The sequence below is a fragment of the Tupaia chinensis genome, unplaced genomic scaffold (genome assembly GCF_000334495.1).
Source record: "Tupaia chinensis unplaced genomic scaffold, TupChi_1.0 Scaffold147003_1, whole genome shotgun sequence".
Classification (NCBI taxonomy): domain Eukaryota; kingdom Metazoa; phylum Chordata; class Mammalia; order Scandentia; family Tupaiidae; genus Tupaia; species Tupaia belangeri.
In genome coordinates this window covers 1,799,546-1,814,970 of record NW_006206856.1, presented here as the reverse complement: position 1 = coordinate 1,814,970, position 15,425 = coordinate 1,799,546, and the positions used below count along the sequence as shown (strand labels likewise).

At 49.5% G+C, this 15,425-nt stretch overlaps 2 protein-coding genes across 3 annotated transcripts; one reads left to right on the top strand and one right to left on the bottom strand.

The window, feature by feature from the left end:
• Positions 1–900: 900 nt before the first annotated feature.
• LOC102471017 (IQ domain-containing protein F5) lies at positions 901–4,038 on the bottom strand. Of its 2 annotated transcripts, none has more exons than XM_006169345.1 (2): positions 3,838–4,038; positions 901–1,342 (listed from the first exon to the last, which is right to left on the bottom strand). In XM_006169345.1, the coding sequence occupies exon 2, from the start codon at positions 1,323–1,325 to the stop codon at positions 906–908; it is 420 nt and encodes a 139-aa protein (XP_006169407.1). In that variant the 5' UTR covers positions 1,326–1,342; positions 3,838–4,038; the 3' UTR covers positions 901–905. The 2 variants fall into 2 exon arrangements, with proteins under 2 accessions (XP_006169407.1, XP_006169406.1); XM_006169344.1 differs by having other exon boundaries at positions 3,947–4,037.
• A 6,786-nt stretch (positions 4,039–10,824) lies between these two features.
• LOC102470605 (IQ domain-containing protein F1) lies at positions 10,825–12,475 on the top strand. Its single transcript, XM_006169343.2, has 3 exons — positions 10,825–10,927; positions 11,098–11,244; positions 12,004–12,475. The coding sequence occupies exons 2-3, from the start codon at positions 11,119–11,121 to the stop codon at positions 12,448–12,450; spliced, it is 573 nt and encodes a 190-aa protein (XP_006169405.1). The 5' UTR covers positions 10,825–10,927; positions 11,098–11,118; the 3' UTR covers positions 12,451–12,475.
• The last annotated feature ends 2,950 nt before the right edge of the window (positions 12,476–15,425 follow it).

The window sequence follows — 15,425 nt, the reverse complement described above, 5'->3', positions numbered from 1 at the left end:
AAAAGGAATTTTAGTATTATTACAGTATAACGTCTTAGAGTGGGTACCAGAGAGACCTATAACCCCGAACTTCCGACAGACAAAGAAAAACAAACAAAAAACAAGTAAGAAAGGCCTTCCCATGGGCCAGCCGGGCAGCGTGGTGGTTAAGGCGACTGGATCCCACATGATCAATTGCACAGCTCAAGTCTCAGATCTGGCAACTTGAAAAAACATACCAGGCAAATGTGTGCGCATGCCCAAAACCCCAAGGGAGAATGAAGGAGAAGAGATTGTGGTGTGGTCATACCTGCTGGGGGGCTGCTTCCTCCCTCCCACTCTCTGTCTCTCTGTGGTGAGTACATGTGCTTCTGGCAGTTTAAAATAAACACATAAAAATTAAAAACAAATAAATATTTAAATAGCATCAAGAGATTCCTAACTCCAGTAATGCCCAGGAGACAATAGAAAATCACTCATACCAAGAACCAATAAAACTACAACTTGAATAAAAAAAGACAATCAACTGATATGGAAATGAACCAAATGTTCACTCCAAATGCAAAATCCTAACCTCAGTGTTCCCAGCTTTTCCTTTTTCCCTTCAGAGTGCATGTCCTTGGAGTGGTTTGTGATTCCGGTCAACACAGCATGCCAGAGGGGGCCCTACCTCCCTAAGGTTGGGTGACTGGCCAGCTCTGAAACCACCACCCTCCCATCTATACAGAACTTACTAACCAATCACCAACTGCTCATCCAAACCCGGGCTTTCCGAATCCTTCTCTCCATGGGACTCCGGACAACCTCTGCTGATTCCTCACAGCTGATTAGGGAGACGCCTGATATCTGCCACCATCAGGTCAAACCATGACCTCTTGGAAATATGTCTGATAAAAAGAGCCAGGACACAGATGTAGCAGACCTGGTTATTCTTTTACTGGAAGGGGTATGCATTGTTGCACCTTACAAGCCTGGGGGCCCAGAGAAATTTCAAGCTCAATGTTCAGCTGGTTTGCTTTGAGTTCGTAGTGGCCTTCAATATAGCCCCGGGTGTGGCAGTTATGCCAGCGCCAGTAGCCCTGGATGATGCGGGCGGCGTGGAGCAGACGGCAGTACCGCCGGCGGATGCGCCACATGCGGAACCAGGACTGCAGCCTGACCGCCGCCCATTCGTGCCGCGCGTACGCCTCCAGCGCTGCCCGCCGTCTCTTGGCCAGCACTTTCGCCATGATCTGCCTCCACCAGCACTGAATAATCCAAGCTTTGAGGGCCGCGTGCAGCAGCGTCCGGCGCACCAGTGTGCCCCGCCACCACGCCTGGATGGTCACGGCCGCAGACGCCTGCATCGTGTTCTCTTTTGAACCTGACCAAAAAAGACGGGAATTACCCAGGACATTCTGGAAGTTCTGGCTGTACCAGGAAAGGGGCCTGATTCTCCAGGAACATTCACTCCCTCCTGCACGTGGGCAGGGCAAAAACCAGAGCCAAGATCTGGTAGGTTTCTGCCTCCCCCGCTCCCTGGTTAATGAACAGGGACACATTCCCAGACCTCTGAGTCTCAATGTCTGCACCTGTAAAATCGGCTACCTCTCCCAGACTCCTGCAGACCTGGTAGGTCAGTCCAGAGCAGGAACACCGTGATTGACAGGTGACAGAGCTGCGACTGTCACCTGGGCCCAAATGCCTACCTTGGCGCCATACCTTGTCCCTGGAGACTCCTCCCACCTGCTCCCCCCGCCCCCCTCACCTCTGGCTTCAGGTTAAACTTGCATTTGCTGTGTCTGCTCTGCCTGGCCAAAGGAGAAAAGACTCTTCCACCTCCCACCTGTTATTTACAGCTTGGAGTTCAGTTAACAGGTACCTCAGTACACACACACACACACACACACACACACACTGTAGACAGTGGTTCCCTATGCCTCCCTACGCCTGGCCCTTGCATTCCCTAAACACAGTTCCGGCTTGCAGCTCCCAACCCTGCGTGGTCGGGGCTCGCGGGCCTCTGCCTCCCTCTTTGCCACGGTTGACAGTGCACATCCCGGCCAGACCTGCATCTTCCACCTCAGGAGGAAATGGGAAAAAGGACAGCCCAGGAAAGGTCAGTCCCTCATCCTTCCAGCTCTGTATACGACTACTGGTCCCAGCTGGCCTAGACAGCCAGAGTCTCTACCTGTCACCCCTTTTTGTCATCTCTCATGGCCAATAAATTACGTGGTCACAGACCTTTGAGTTACTCTGCTGGACCACTGGAGTAAAAAATGTGGCAGGACCCAGCAGGTGGCATGATGGTTGGGGTGCTGGACTCCCACATGGCTGATCATGATTTGAGTCCTGGACCTAGTAGCTTGGAAATCATGCCGGACGTGTGTGGCTATGTGGCCCAAATCCCAGGAGGAGAATAGCTGAGAAGGGATTGCGGTGTGGCTATCCCCTGAGGAGGTGATTTCTCACTTTTCCTCACTGTCTCTGTCTGTCTCCTTGAACTCATGCTCTCATACTCTCTATGGGAAAAAGAAAAAAATGTAGCTAGGGCCAGCAGGTAGCCTAGTGGTTAAGGCACTGGACTCCCACATGGCCAGTTGTGGTTTGAGTCCTGGACCTGGTGGTTTGCTTGCTCACTTTCCCTTTCTTTCTGTCTGGTCAAATTAAAAAATAATAATAGTAGTAAATAAACTAAAATAAATATATAATTTTCAATGTGGCAGATCAAGGCTTTCCTCAACATGGTACAGCCTGGACCCATCTACCTACGGGGTTGTGGAAAAGGCAGTGGCAGTTGGGGGGTTGGCGGTGTGGGGGGGTTGCCTCCCTCTCTCCTCTGTTCCTTTAAGCGCCATTCTATCGGTTTGATTTCATCACTGTCGTCAACAATAATTTTAAATGGTTCGCTGTCAGCCCCATAGCACAGTGGTTAAACGCTGCGTGTTGGGAGCCAGATCCCAAATGGCCAACTGTAGTTTGAATCCTGGCCCCCAAAGGTTTCAAACATGACAGCTCTGCAAGTGTGTGTGCCCGAAACCCTGACAGGAGGGAAAATGGAGGAAAAAGGATTATGACATGACCATGCTCATCAGAGGGTTCTCTCTCTCTCTGACAAATGCATGTGTCTTCTTGCAATTAGAAAAAAGAAAAGGAAAAGAATATGTCTTTAAAAATAAATAAAAGAATAGGGACCAGCAGTTAGCGTAATGTCTACATCGCTGGACTCCCACATAGTCAACCACAGTTTGAGTCCTGGACCCGGTGGCTTAAACTCGCCAGGCGCGTGTGCGTGCGTGCCCAAGATCCCGAGAGGAGAATGGAGGAGAAGGGATTGCAGCGTGACCATCCCCCCTGGGAGGTGCTTTCTCACTTTCTCTCTGTCTCTGTCTTTCTGGCAAGCGCATATGCCCTATAGCAAAAACCTCTCCATAAAAATAAATAAATAAAAAAAAAAATACTTAAATAGAATTGGCCCAGCCAGTGGCATGGTGGTTAAGGTGGCTGGATCTCACATGGACAAGTGTGTGGTTCCCGTCCTGGACCCCATAGTTTGAAAATCACACTATGTGTGTGTATCTGTGTGTACATACCTAAAATCCCTAGAGGAAAATAGAGGAGAAGGGGCTGTGGCATGGCCATCCCCTCTGGGGAGTGATTTCTCTCTATCCAGTGGTCCCACAGGCCAAATAACAAAAAGTAAATGAAAAACTAAAAGGGTTTGCTGTCTCTCTGTCATCATATCTTAGGGAGGAAAACGTGGGGCAGAGTGCTCTCCCGCCAGCAGGTGTCAAGTCAGCCGCAAATTCAACCCCTTGCCCTTTCCTGGAACTTCAGACATGATCGGGGAGCCTCTCCTGACATAACTGGGAGACTTACCCTCTCCCCTCAGAAAGCTTGAGTAGAGCTGCCTCTTTCAAAGGACTCAGTTCCCCTGACTTGAGGATGGATGGTCAGATCCACGCAGATCTGCACTGTGCTAAATTACCCATGGTTAGGGGTGAGATGGTCCCATCACCCTCAGGTCTGCACTCCTCCAGCCACGGCTCTCCCGGGAAGAGTGGAATAGGGAGAGAAGCGATGTCATAAGGGTGGCTGTGATGCGGCACCTGCATGGCTCCCAACTGCTGGGCCTTCTCTAAGAAAGATCTAGAACACTGTCCGTTCTTGCCTGCCAGAATGGCCAGACTTCGGTCTACAAAGAACACCCCAAACACTGACCTGTTGACACAAAGGTATATAGTGTATACCCAGCTGGTAGTTTTTTTTTTCTTTTTTTTGGAGAGGTTTTGCTATAGGGTGCATGCGCTCACCAGAAAGACACAGAGAGACAGAGAGACAGATTGCCACGCTGCAATCCCCTCTCCTCCAGTCTACTCTTGGGATCTTGGCAGGCACGCACGCGCGCCCGGCGTGAGCTTAAGCCGCCGGGTCCAGGACTCCAACCGCGGTCAACTACGTGGGAGTCCAGCGACATAGCCATTACGCTAACTGCTGGTCCCACCCTGGCATTTACGCAATGGCTTTCAGTTCATTTGAACAATGGTATACCAAATAATAATAAACTAGAATGACCTTGCTCTCTATGTACCAATATGGAACCGTGTGTAAGATTTAGTAAGTGAAACAAATCGCGATGAAGAACAAAGTTCTCTCCACAGAAGCATACTTTGATACTGATTTAGACGGGCCTGGAACTCACAACAGCCCGAGGCTAGCAATTGCCAACATTTCACGGGCCTCTGAGAATTCACGGCCTCTGTCCCCACTCCTCCGAAGTGATCAAAAGCAATCTGAGACCTTGAGAGGTTGGACACCCTGCTTATCTAACCCCTCCTCCTGAGAACAAGCTCTAGGCTACATCTTGATGGACTGCTTCTTCCCGATAGACTTCTCCCTGATAGGATACCCTAAGCCCTCCGAGAGCCGCCCTTCCCCAAACTTCCCACTAAGACTGTGCTGGACCCCCAAGCAGGCCCAAGCAGGCCGGAGAGTCTGAGTGTTAACTCCTCCCAGCTTGCCCCCATATTGAAGAGTTACTCCTATCTCTCCCTCCCCGGAGTGCTGCCTTTTTGTCCCACGTTGTCTGGTCTGCTTTTCCGCAACAATACAAACGTGTTGTAAAGCAACAATTCCCGACCTTTTGCCACCAGGGACCAGGTTCACAGAAGACAATTTTTCCACAGACTGAAAGGGTTGGGGTGGAGGATGGTTTAGGGGTCATTTAAGTGCATTACATTTACTGTGCACTTTATTTCTGTATTATTACATTGTATATAATGAAATAATTACACTCACCCTAACGCAATATTTGCAGCCACTCCCCAGCACGAGTATCACTGCCTCAGCTCCACCGCAGATCTCCAGGCATTGGATTCTTATAAAGAGTGCACAACCCAGATCGCGTGCATGCCCAGTTCACGATAGAGTCTGTGCTCCCTTGAGAATCAGATGCTGCTGCTGATCTAACCGGAAGTGGAGGTGGTAATGAGAGCGATGGGAGCAGCTGTAAATACAGGTGAAGCTTCGCTCGCTTCCGCTGCTCACCTCCTGCTGTGTGACCCAGTTCCTCACAGGCCATGCTGCAGCCCTGGGACTGGGGACCCTTGTTGTAATGGCACTATCTTAATAAGGGGCAGGGAGGGGCAGCAGGTGGCATAGTAGTTACGATGCTGGACTCCCACATGGCCGATCATGGTTCATAGACCCAGACCTGATGGCTTGCTTTCTCACTTTCTCTTTCTCTCTCTGTCTCTGGTCAAAATTTAAAAAATAAATCAATAAGTATTAATAACAAATATAAATAAATAAATCTTTAAAGTAAATCAATCAATAAGGGGCAGAGATGGGAAGATATCCAGCAAAAGTAACAATGATTACCTCTGAGGAAGACAGTGGGATAATTGGGGGAACAAGGTGAACTCCCTGTCTGGCTCACCACCCCCATGTCTAGCCTGTCTGCAAGTCAGCCGGTTATCAGACCCTGACAGAGAAAGACCCACTCAGGCAGGACAATCCCGTGAAGCCCCCAGGCCAGCTGAACCTCCATCTCGACTCAAATGGTTTCAGGTGAAATGCCCTCCTGTCTTCCTCTGCCCCCAAAGACCTCAAAACCAGAAGCACTTGGATGAGGGGTGACCACTGCATGGACAGGACCCCATTTCTGCCTATGTCCATTTCTGCCTCTGAAGACCCACCTGGGTAGTCTGAGCTCCTGTTTTTCTTCGGAGTTACCGAGGAATACGTTCGGAATATGAATGAGGAATTGGGGACAGGTCTGCAGGGAGGACGCAGGGCTGAGGGGAAGCCATTCAAGGCTGGGGTGTATGTCGGTGCAGTTAGTGGGAAGAGGGGAGGGGAAAGATGACAGTGAGTTAGAGGCTGGGAGAGACAGAGTACAATGCGTGGACAGGGACTGGTGGGAAGTATCCTGAGGAGATGATATGGATTAGACCTCCATTGTTCTAGCGCCACGGCCATACAGTTTTATAGCGACAGGGACCATATGGGCACGCTCATCCCCCTCCCACTGCTGCTCACACACAGAGACCAAAGTGGGGCAATTAAACCGAACGGTGTGGGAGTGCCGTGCACACTACTATACTGTGACTTGTTTTTATTACAAGTGTACACCCCAAACTTCCAAACAGAGAAGAGACTTCAGAGATAGCACTGCTTTTTTTTTTTTCTTTGAGATTTTTGCTATAGGGCATGTATGCTTGCTGGAGAGACAGAGAGAGACAGAGACAGAATGACACTGCAACCCCTTTTCTTCCATTCTCCTCTTGGGATCTTGGGCATGCACACAATTGTGCCTGGCATGTGTTTTTTTTTTTTTAAATAATTGTTTATTTAATTTTATTTATCCATTCATTTATTTTAATTTGATCAGAGAGAAACAGAGAGAGAGAAGGGGAAAAACCAAGCCACCAGGTCTGGGACTTGAACCATGGTCAGCCATATGGGAGTGTCCAGCACCTTAACCACCACGCCACCTGCTGGTCTCGGCATGAGTTTTTAAAGTCACAGGGTCTAGGCCTCAAAGCACGGTGGACCACGTGAGCATCCAGCGATATAACCACCATACCATCTGCTGGTCCCCATCCAGCATGAGTTTTAAGCTGCCAGGTCCAGGACTTGACCTATGGTCCACTATGTGGGAGTCCAGCGCCTTGACTACTATGCCACCTGCTAGTCCCAAATGTTGCACAAACAAAAAGCAACCAATGTCATGGGCCAACAGGTGGCATGGAGGCTAAGTGGCTGGATCCACAGGGCCGACTTTGTGGTTCAAGCCCTAGACCTGCCAACTTAAAAAAGGACACACTGAGCACACATGCGTGTGTGTGCCCAACATCCCACAAGAAGAATAGAGAAGGGATTGTGGCGTGGCTGTCCACCCTGGGACGTGGTTTCACACCTCTCTCTCTCTCATATGTGCCCTATAGCAAGCTAGAAAAAAAAATTAATTAAAAAGAAATTTTTAAGACATTTTTAAAAATTGAACTTTATTTATTTAAATTTGACCAGAGAGGAACAGAGAGAGAGAGAGCGAAAGTGAGAAAGCAAGCCGCCAGGTCCGGGATTCAGACCACGGTCGCCCATATGGGAATCCGGTGTCCTTAACCACCATGCCACCTGCAAGCCCCAATTTTTTAAAATTTAAAAGAACCTTTAAAAATAGTAAAAAGAAAGTGAGGATGCAAGCAAAATAAGTCTCTAAGTTGCTCATTTCCTAGCCAAGCAGGAAAAGCTGTTTGCCAGTAGAGTGAGTTAATTAAATTTGATTGCAGCAGCTGAAGAAATGTGTCCAGAGAAAATAAACTCGACCCTATTAACCTTTCAATGAGGATAGCTGTTCAAATAGTTGATGACTTGGGAAACAGCGTCAGTAGTCAATTTACAAACAAAGCCAATCTTTCCGAGCAGTTTTCCTTGGCTCCTAATGAGTCGACAGATGTACCGATAGAGCTCGGCTGCTATTTATTGAAGGGACGCGTGCTGAAGGGACTGAAGAATTAACCTATAGGAGTGTGTGTGTGGAAAAAATAGAGGGAAGACGGTATTGAAGAAGTTGCGAAAAAGTTACTTCAAGCAACCTGAAATGGAATCTGCCAAGATAAAACTAGGGGCCAGCAGGTGGCATAGTGGGTAAGGTGCTGGACTCCCACATGGTCAACCGTGGTTTGAGTCCCAGACCCAGTGGCTGAAACTCACACTGGGTGTGCCCAAAATCTTGAGAGGAGAATGGAAGAGAAGGGATTGTGGCGTGACTATCCCCCCTAGGGGGGTCACTTCTCACTTTCTGTCTTTTTGTCTCTGTCTCTCCAGTGAGCACAGGTGCCTTCTAGCAAAATCTCTCAAGAAAAAAAAAAGGAAAAGAAAATGACAGTAGTGCCTTTCTGGTGGTGATGACCTCCCTACAAGAACACGGCTCTCACAGAGGACACATCTCATTCCTGTCTAGAAGAGAGAAGGAAACACAAGAAGCAGCTGGTGGGGCCAGCAGGTGGTCTGATGGTTAAGGCATGGGACTACCACACGGCCAACCCCAGTTTGAGTCCCAGACCTGGCAGCTTGCTTCCTCACTTTCTCTCTCTTTCTCTCTCTCTGGTGAGCACACATGACCTATAGCAAATGTAAAAACTTATAATAATATAACAAATTAAACAAATAAATAATCCTTTAAAGAAAAGGAGGAAAAAGGAAGTTAACAACAACGGGAAAAAAAGTGCCTGGTGCAGAGCCCAAATTCCTACTTCATGGATGTTCAATTCCCCAGGATTCTATAAAACTGTCAGTCTTCAGCCATTCACAAATGATAGTTTTGTGCATTGGCTGCTCCACTGTCCTCTGCCAGCCTCCGGGAGGAAACGTGAGGCTTACAGGAAGACATTCCTTCAGCGGGAAAACAGCACTCAAAGCACCCTGACTCAGGAGGAGTGGGGAAACCATCCCAATAAACACATTTTGGATTAAAAAAATTAAATGATGGAAGTGAAGGTTTGTGTGGAGCAGGGGAAAAGGGCTTAGTGGTACAAACTTAGAAAGCTATTGAGGGACCAGCAGATGGCGTAATGGTTACGTCACCGGACTCCCACGTAGTTGACTGCGGTTTGAATCCCAGACCCAGTGGCTTAAAACTCACTCCGGGTGCATGTGTGTGCGTGTCCAAGATCCCAAGAGGAGAATGGAGGAGAAGGGATTGTGGGGTGGCCATCGCCCCAGGAGGTGACCTTGCTTTCTGTCTCTCTGTCTCTCCAGTGAGTGCATGCACCCTATAACAAAAATCTCTCTTGAAAGAAAGAAAGAAAGAAAGAAAGAAAGAAAGAAAGAAAGAAAGAAAGAAAGAAAGAAAGAAAGCAAGCTTAGGAAATTATGAGGTTAGAGCTTATGGTTATTCATTGCATTATCTGTTGGGAGGTGATTTGTGGAAAATACTGGAATCTACTTATTACTGAGCTGGTAGTGTCGATGTTAAACTTTGAGTGGTGTTATTGACTTGACCATCATTCGTTCCAAGAACTTTTGTCAGAAATAAAAGCTGCATACGCCGACTTGCCCAACCACACGACAGTTCCATAGCTTAGCAATGTTAAGGTTTTACCGTGAACTCTTCTTCTTTTTTCTTAGGTTTTTACCACAGGACACCCATGGTTTTTGCCATAGGGCTCGCCAGAGAGAGATGGAAAGAGAGAAAACGAGACGTTTTCCCTGGGAGGGTGGCCACACCACGATCCCTTCTCTAATCTCCTCCTGGGATCTTGGGCATGCACACACACACTCCTGGTGTGATTTTCAAGTTGCCAAATCCAGGACTCTAATTGCAGTTGACTATGTTGGCCCAGCACCGTAACCACTTAGGCCACCTGCTAACTCCTTTACTGGGAATTTTTTAAAGTTTCTTTTAAGATTTATTTGTCTACTTAGTTTTATTTGTTGTTATTATTAGCATTATTTAACTTGACCAGAGAGAGAGATCAGGAAAGCAAGAAGGCAAGCAAGCTGCCAGGTCTGGGACTTGAACCATGGTCCAGCGCCCTAACTACCATACTATGTGCCAGCCCCTTATTAGGAATTTTTAAGCTCAGGTTGAAGATTGAAATTTTTCTGAAGGAGAAAATCTACCTTCAGCTACTCTCCTCTACCATTGAATGACACTAGAAAGAGGCTTTTTCTGTAGTCTGCATGTTTCTTAATGAATTACACCCGAAATTAAAGGGCGACACAAATGCTTCGTGTGAAACTTGTTCCATCGTAAAGTCATCCTGACAGCAAGTAATCTGGAATCACAGCAATATCAGGCTGCTCTGTGTTTTCCTGAGCTGTCAAAAGTTCAAACAAGTGCGAGACCCATTCCCACACAAGTTTGCGGTGATGTTTACTCTGATCTCAAACTACAGTTCTAGCAGCAAGCGCTTATCAGACTTCTGTGAAGGTATGCTGGGCATTTCTGTATTTCTAAATATATTTTAGCAACTGAGGAGCAGTTACCTACTTTCCAATGGGAAGTAATGAACCTACGGTGCAGTGACGTGCTTAGGAGTAAATATCAATAGAATTGAATAGAACTCTGCAAATCACTCCCAAGTGATGAAAATTCCCGGCCAAAATTGTATGCTTCTGGATTTATATGAGTATTTAGCAGTACCAAAACATTTTCCACATGTGTGAAAAGATGAAATATATAAAATTTCATTTTAGGGCCAGCAGAGTGATGTGGAGGCTTAATTCATTAAGAAACATGAAGACTACAGATAAAGCCTTTTTTTAAAAAATGAGAATTATTTATCTTTATTTTTATTTTTTATTTTAAAAATTGACCAGAGAGGGACAGAGTGGTGCCTGGGTCATAGCTGCCCTTATGACATCACAGGCCTCCCCTCCTTTTTCTGCCTGCACCATGGCTGGGAGAACAGCGACCTGAGGGGATTTGAACCATCTGCACCCAACCCATGTATGACCAATTGTGAGTAAGACAGATCCAGACACATCAGGCTTGTTAGGGGTGTCCCCAAGATCTCTCAGGATGGGGGGATCCCTGCCTTCTGAAGACTCTGGGAAGCCCTGGAAGCTGAGGTGTGCTGGTGAGGGAGGGACAGAAGTATTATTCTGTGTCACCTCTACCTGCTGGTTCAGGAGGAAGAAAAATCTAAAGAAATGAGTAATCCCACTGAATACGACAACCCTCAGAAGGGGGAGCCGACCAGTTTACCAGCAGCACCACCCACCGCACCACCAGCAGCACCGCCGGCAGCACCCGCAGCCCCACAGACCGAGATAAAGGTAGGAGGGGCCCTGCCTGCATGTCGGGGCCCTGGCATCCCGGGTGTGGCTCATGTATTTGCACGGCCCTGAGCTATGTGGCCTCTCTCCCTATCTTTTTGGCTGACACTCCGGCTCTAGTCGGGACACAGTGGATAATGCTGATGTGAACGTCGCGAAGTATGCCACTGCAGGCCACGTGGGGCTGGGGCTGACGGGCTGTGGTCGGGGGAGGAAATGGCCAAGATCCGGGAAGTCAGGCTGAGTTAGAATCATGTGAGACTGTGTTTGCCAAAATGTGAAAGTTCAGAGAAACGGCAGTGGGGACGAGACGAGAGGCCAGCTGTGTGGGTGGGCAGCGATGCCATGATGTGACGGAGGGAGGGAACAGCTATGGATTCGCAGTGGAGTCAGGGAGGGAGGGGCGGGCAGAGAATAGGTGCGGGAGGAGTCTGGAGGGACGTGCCATGGACCATGGTAGCTTCTCCCTCTATGCTGGCTAACCCGATCCATGGGGAAAGTGGGTAGACAGGACAGGTGCACCTGTTTCACAGACGCGGACCCTGAGACAAGGGGCAAGGTGACGTGCTTGCAGCCCTTAGCCAGCGGAGGCAGAGGCAGGCACTTCCCTGATTTCTGGTTCCAGCCAGGCCCTTGCCCAGCGCTGCTGAATTTCAGAAGGGGCGACTGTTAATAGGGAGTCAGGGCCTTTCCTGGCACCCCACAGGGCTGAGGTGGGTGGGGAGCACTGCCTGAATGCCCCCTCTTTTTTCTTGCAAGTTCCCAGGCAACCAAAAGGCGCTCTCTGAAAAAGACAAGACAGCCATAAAGATCCAGGCCTGGTGGCGGGGCACGCTGGTCCGCCGGGTGCTGCTGCACGCCGCCCTCAGAGCCTGGATCATCCAGTGCTGGTGGCGGAAGACGCTATCCAGGGTCCTGGAGAAGAGGCGGCGGGCCGATCGGGAGAGCTACTTGCGGAAGGAGTGGGCGGTGGTCAGGCTGCAGTCCTGGGCTCGCATGTGGCAGGTGCGCCGGCGCTACTGCCGCGTGCTGGACGCCGCGCGCATCATCCAGGCCTACTGGAGGTGCCACTCCTGCACCTCCCGGGGCTTGATCAAGGGCCACTACAGAGTCACAGCCAACCAGCTGCACCTGGAGCTGGAGATTTTGCTGGGCTCAGGACCTTGCATTGTGACCGAGTGTATTCCCCTCCCAATAAAGCAGTAACGTGGTCTTCCCTGCAGTCTCTCCGACAAGCTCCAGGTCAGGGGGAAGGGCGACAACTACGTGGCATCTCATATGTCTGCTCTGATGGCTGGCAGGGGTTGTCTGAGGCCCTGGGTGGAGAGACTCTGAGCTCTTTGTCCAGACAAAGAAGATTGTGATTGATTAGTGATGTCTGCATAGGTAGAAAAGTTGGGGAAAAGATCTCTGCGAATTCACCCATGTGGGTCTAGTTGCTCAGGGTTTGTTCCCCTACTTCCAAGACTGAGAGGAGCTCCCCTAGCCCAAACCTTGTCATCCTGCCTCCCTGGGGGCCATATCCTCATCCTCAGCTTTGAAGCCAGGATCTGAACCCCAACCTGGAGGCTGTTAGAACACCCAGTCCTCATCCCCACCTCCAACCTCACCAGCCATCGCCCTCTGGCCTGCATAGAGGCTGGGACCTGGCTGGTGCATGGGCCCCATAGGCATGAGAGTGGGAGAGAGGGCACCTGGCTGCCCACCCCTCCCAAGGAGAGCCACACCCCAGACTATCATGTGCCCAGGGCGGAGGCACCTTAGCCTGTCCCTTCCCCCTCGCCCCAGGCCCAACCTCTTCGAGGACTGGTCCAGCAGAGCTGGCTCCTCTGAAAGCCCTTTCCTTTTGGGAACCAGCAGTTGGCATAATGGCTATGTCGCTGGACTCCCAAGTAGTCGACCGTGGTTTACGTCCCGGACCTGGTGGCTTAAAACTCATGCCAGGTGCGTGTGCGTGCGTGCCCAAGATCCCGAGAGGAGAATGGAGAAGGGATTGCAGTGTGACCATCCCCCTGGGGGGTGATTTCTCGCTTTCTGTCTCTCTGTCTCTCTGTCTGGCGAGCACACGCGCCCTATAGTGAAAATCTCTCCAAAAAAAAAAAAGCCCTTTCCTTTTGAAAATTATTTTATCTTTTTCTTAATGAGAGATTTTTGCTATAGGGTATGTGCACTTGCTGGATAGAAAGAGAGAAGGAAAGCAAGAAATTCCCCTCCCAGGAGATGGCCCCACATTCCCTTCTCCTCCATTATCCTCTCAGGATCTTGGCCACGCATGCACATGTGTTCAACATGAGGTTTTTAAGCCCCGGGTCCAGGACTTGAACTACAGTTGACTATGTGGGAGTCCAGCAATGTAACTATTACATCATCTGCTGGTCCTAGGACCAGCTGATGATATATATATATATATATTTATATTTAAGTTTGCTATAAGGCTCACCAAGAGAGATAGAGAGGGAGGGACAAGGAGAGGAAGGGAAAGCGAGAAAGCAAGCCACCAGGTTCAGGACTCGAACTGCGGTCCACTATGTGGGAGTTTAGTGCCCTAACCACCACGCTACCTGCTGGCCCCCTCTAAGTCCTTTCTGTGAAATCTGCCTCCTAGGGTGGAATGGGGGCCCCAGTGATGATCAACCAGTTGAGAGGTCAAGGTTAGGCTGTCCGTCTGTCTGTCTGAACACAGCTATTCTATGCATCGGTGCAGAGAAGGAGGGGCCAGGAAGGGGTCATCCCAGCCAAGGCCACAAGCTCAGAGCCCTTTGTCCGGCCCTTTTCCATTGACTGCCCTGGCAAGCTGCTCCCTGGGCTTACAGAGGCCACAGCATGGCTCAGACATCTCGGGCTGGGGCTCTGCCATGCACGTGGGCACAAGCTCTGCACCCCCAGCTCTGTCTGTCCATGTCCTGCCATCTGTATCTCACGGCAGGTGCTCTCACTCCCACGCCGAAGAATCTGTCCTTCTTCACATCCTCTGGTCTTGTATTCAGTGTCTGAGGGCAAAGTGTGAGGCCCTCGGTCAGACCCCTAGCCCCACCTCTCACAGCGGCATGGCTGTGAACTCATGTGCCTTTCTGACCCGTTTCCTGAGCTGTGATGGACTGAGGACCCCTACCTTTCAGAATCAAAACATTCAGCATCTTCCAAACATCAAGGACATGTTAAATATACATGACTTTCAGGGCCAGTGGGAGGTGTAGCAGTTAAGTCATGGGATTCCACATGGCTGACCTCGCTGTTGGAGTCCTAGACCCGGCCACTTGAAAAACACCGGGTGCATGTGCCTTAAATTCTGAGGGGGAAATGAAGAAGGGATTGTGGTGTGGCCATTCCCCTGGGGGATGCTTTCTCACTTCTCCCCTGTCTCTTTCCTACAAGCACACATACCCTAATAGCAAATTAAAAAGTAAAAAATTTCAGGGGTCAGCAAGTGGTGTGGTGGTTAGGGGTACTGGATTTCCACATGGCTGACCACGGTTCGAGTCCCAGACCTGGTGGAACATCCCCATGTACTTCCCAGGGCTGAAATACTCAGCTTCCCATCACAGGGGAAAACAGATGGAGCTCCAGACTGCAGCACGATCTCCTAACTGCTGAGGGTGATATATCCAAATACTGAAAGGAGAAACCAACAAACCCCAATTCATGGGTTATTCATGGTGATGGGATTAAGAGGGCAAAGACTTAATTCCACTATGGTGTTGAAAGCCAAAGTCTTTAGGGCTAGCAGGTGGCGTGGTGGTTATGGGCGCTGGATTCCCACATGGGCAACTGCGGTTTGAGTCCCAGTCCTGGCAGCTTGTTTTCTCACTTTTTCTCTCCTCTCTCACACTCTGTCCATCTCTAGTCAAATTAAAAAATAAAGTTAAATAAAATAATTCTTAAAAAAATAAATAAGGGAACCAGCAGTTAGTGTAATGGCTATGTCGCTGGACTCCCACGTAGTCAACCGCGGTTCGTGTCCTGGACCCGGTGGCTTAAAACTCACACCAGCCGCGTGTGCGTGCGTGCCCAAGATCCCGAGAGGAGAATGGAGGAGAAGCGATTGCGGCGTGACCATCCCCCCTGGGGGGTGATTTCTCGCTTCTGTCTCTCTGTCTCTCTCTGTCTCTCTCTGTCTGTCTGGCGAGCGCACGCACCCTACAGTGAAAATCTCTCCAAAAAAAAAATAAAATAAAAAATAA

What these genes read in the sequence shown, in the direction of transcription:
- LOC102470605 (XM_006169343.2), top strand. Translation starts at nt 11,119, where the DNA reads ATGAGTAATCCCACTGAATACGACAACCCTCAGAAGGGGGAGCCGACC. An exon ending in CCCCACAGACCGAGATAAAG is followed by an intron (nt 11,245 to 12,003) that starts GTAGGAGGGGCC and finishes TTTTCTTGCAAG; the next exon opens with TTCCCAGGCAACCAAAAGGC.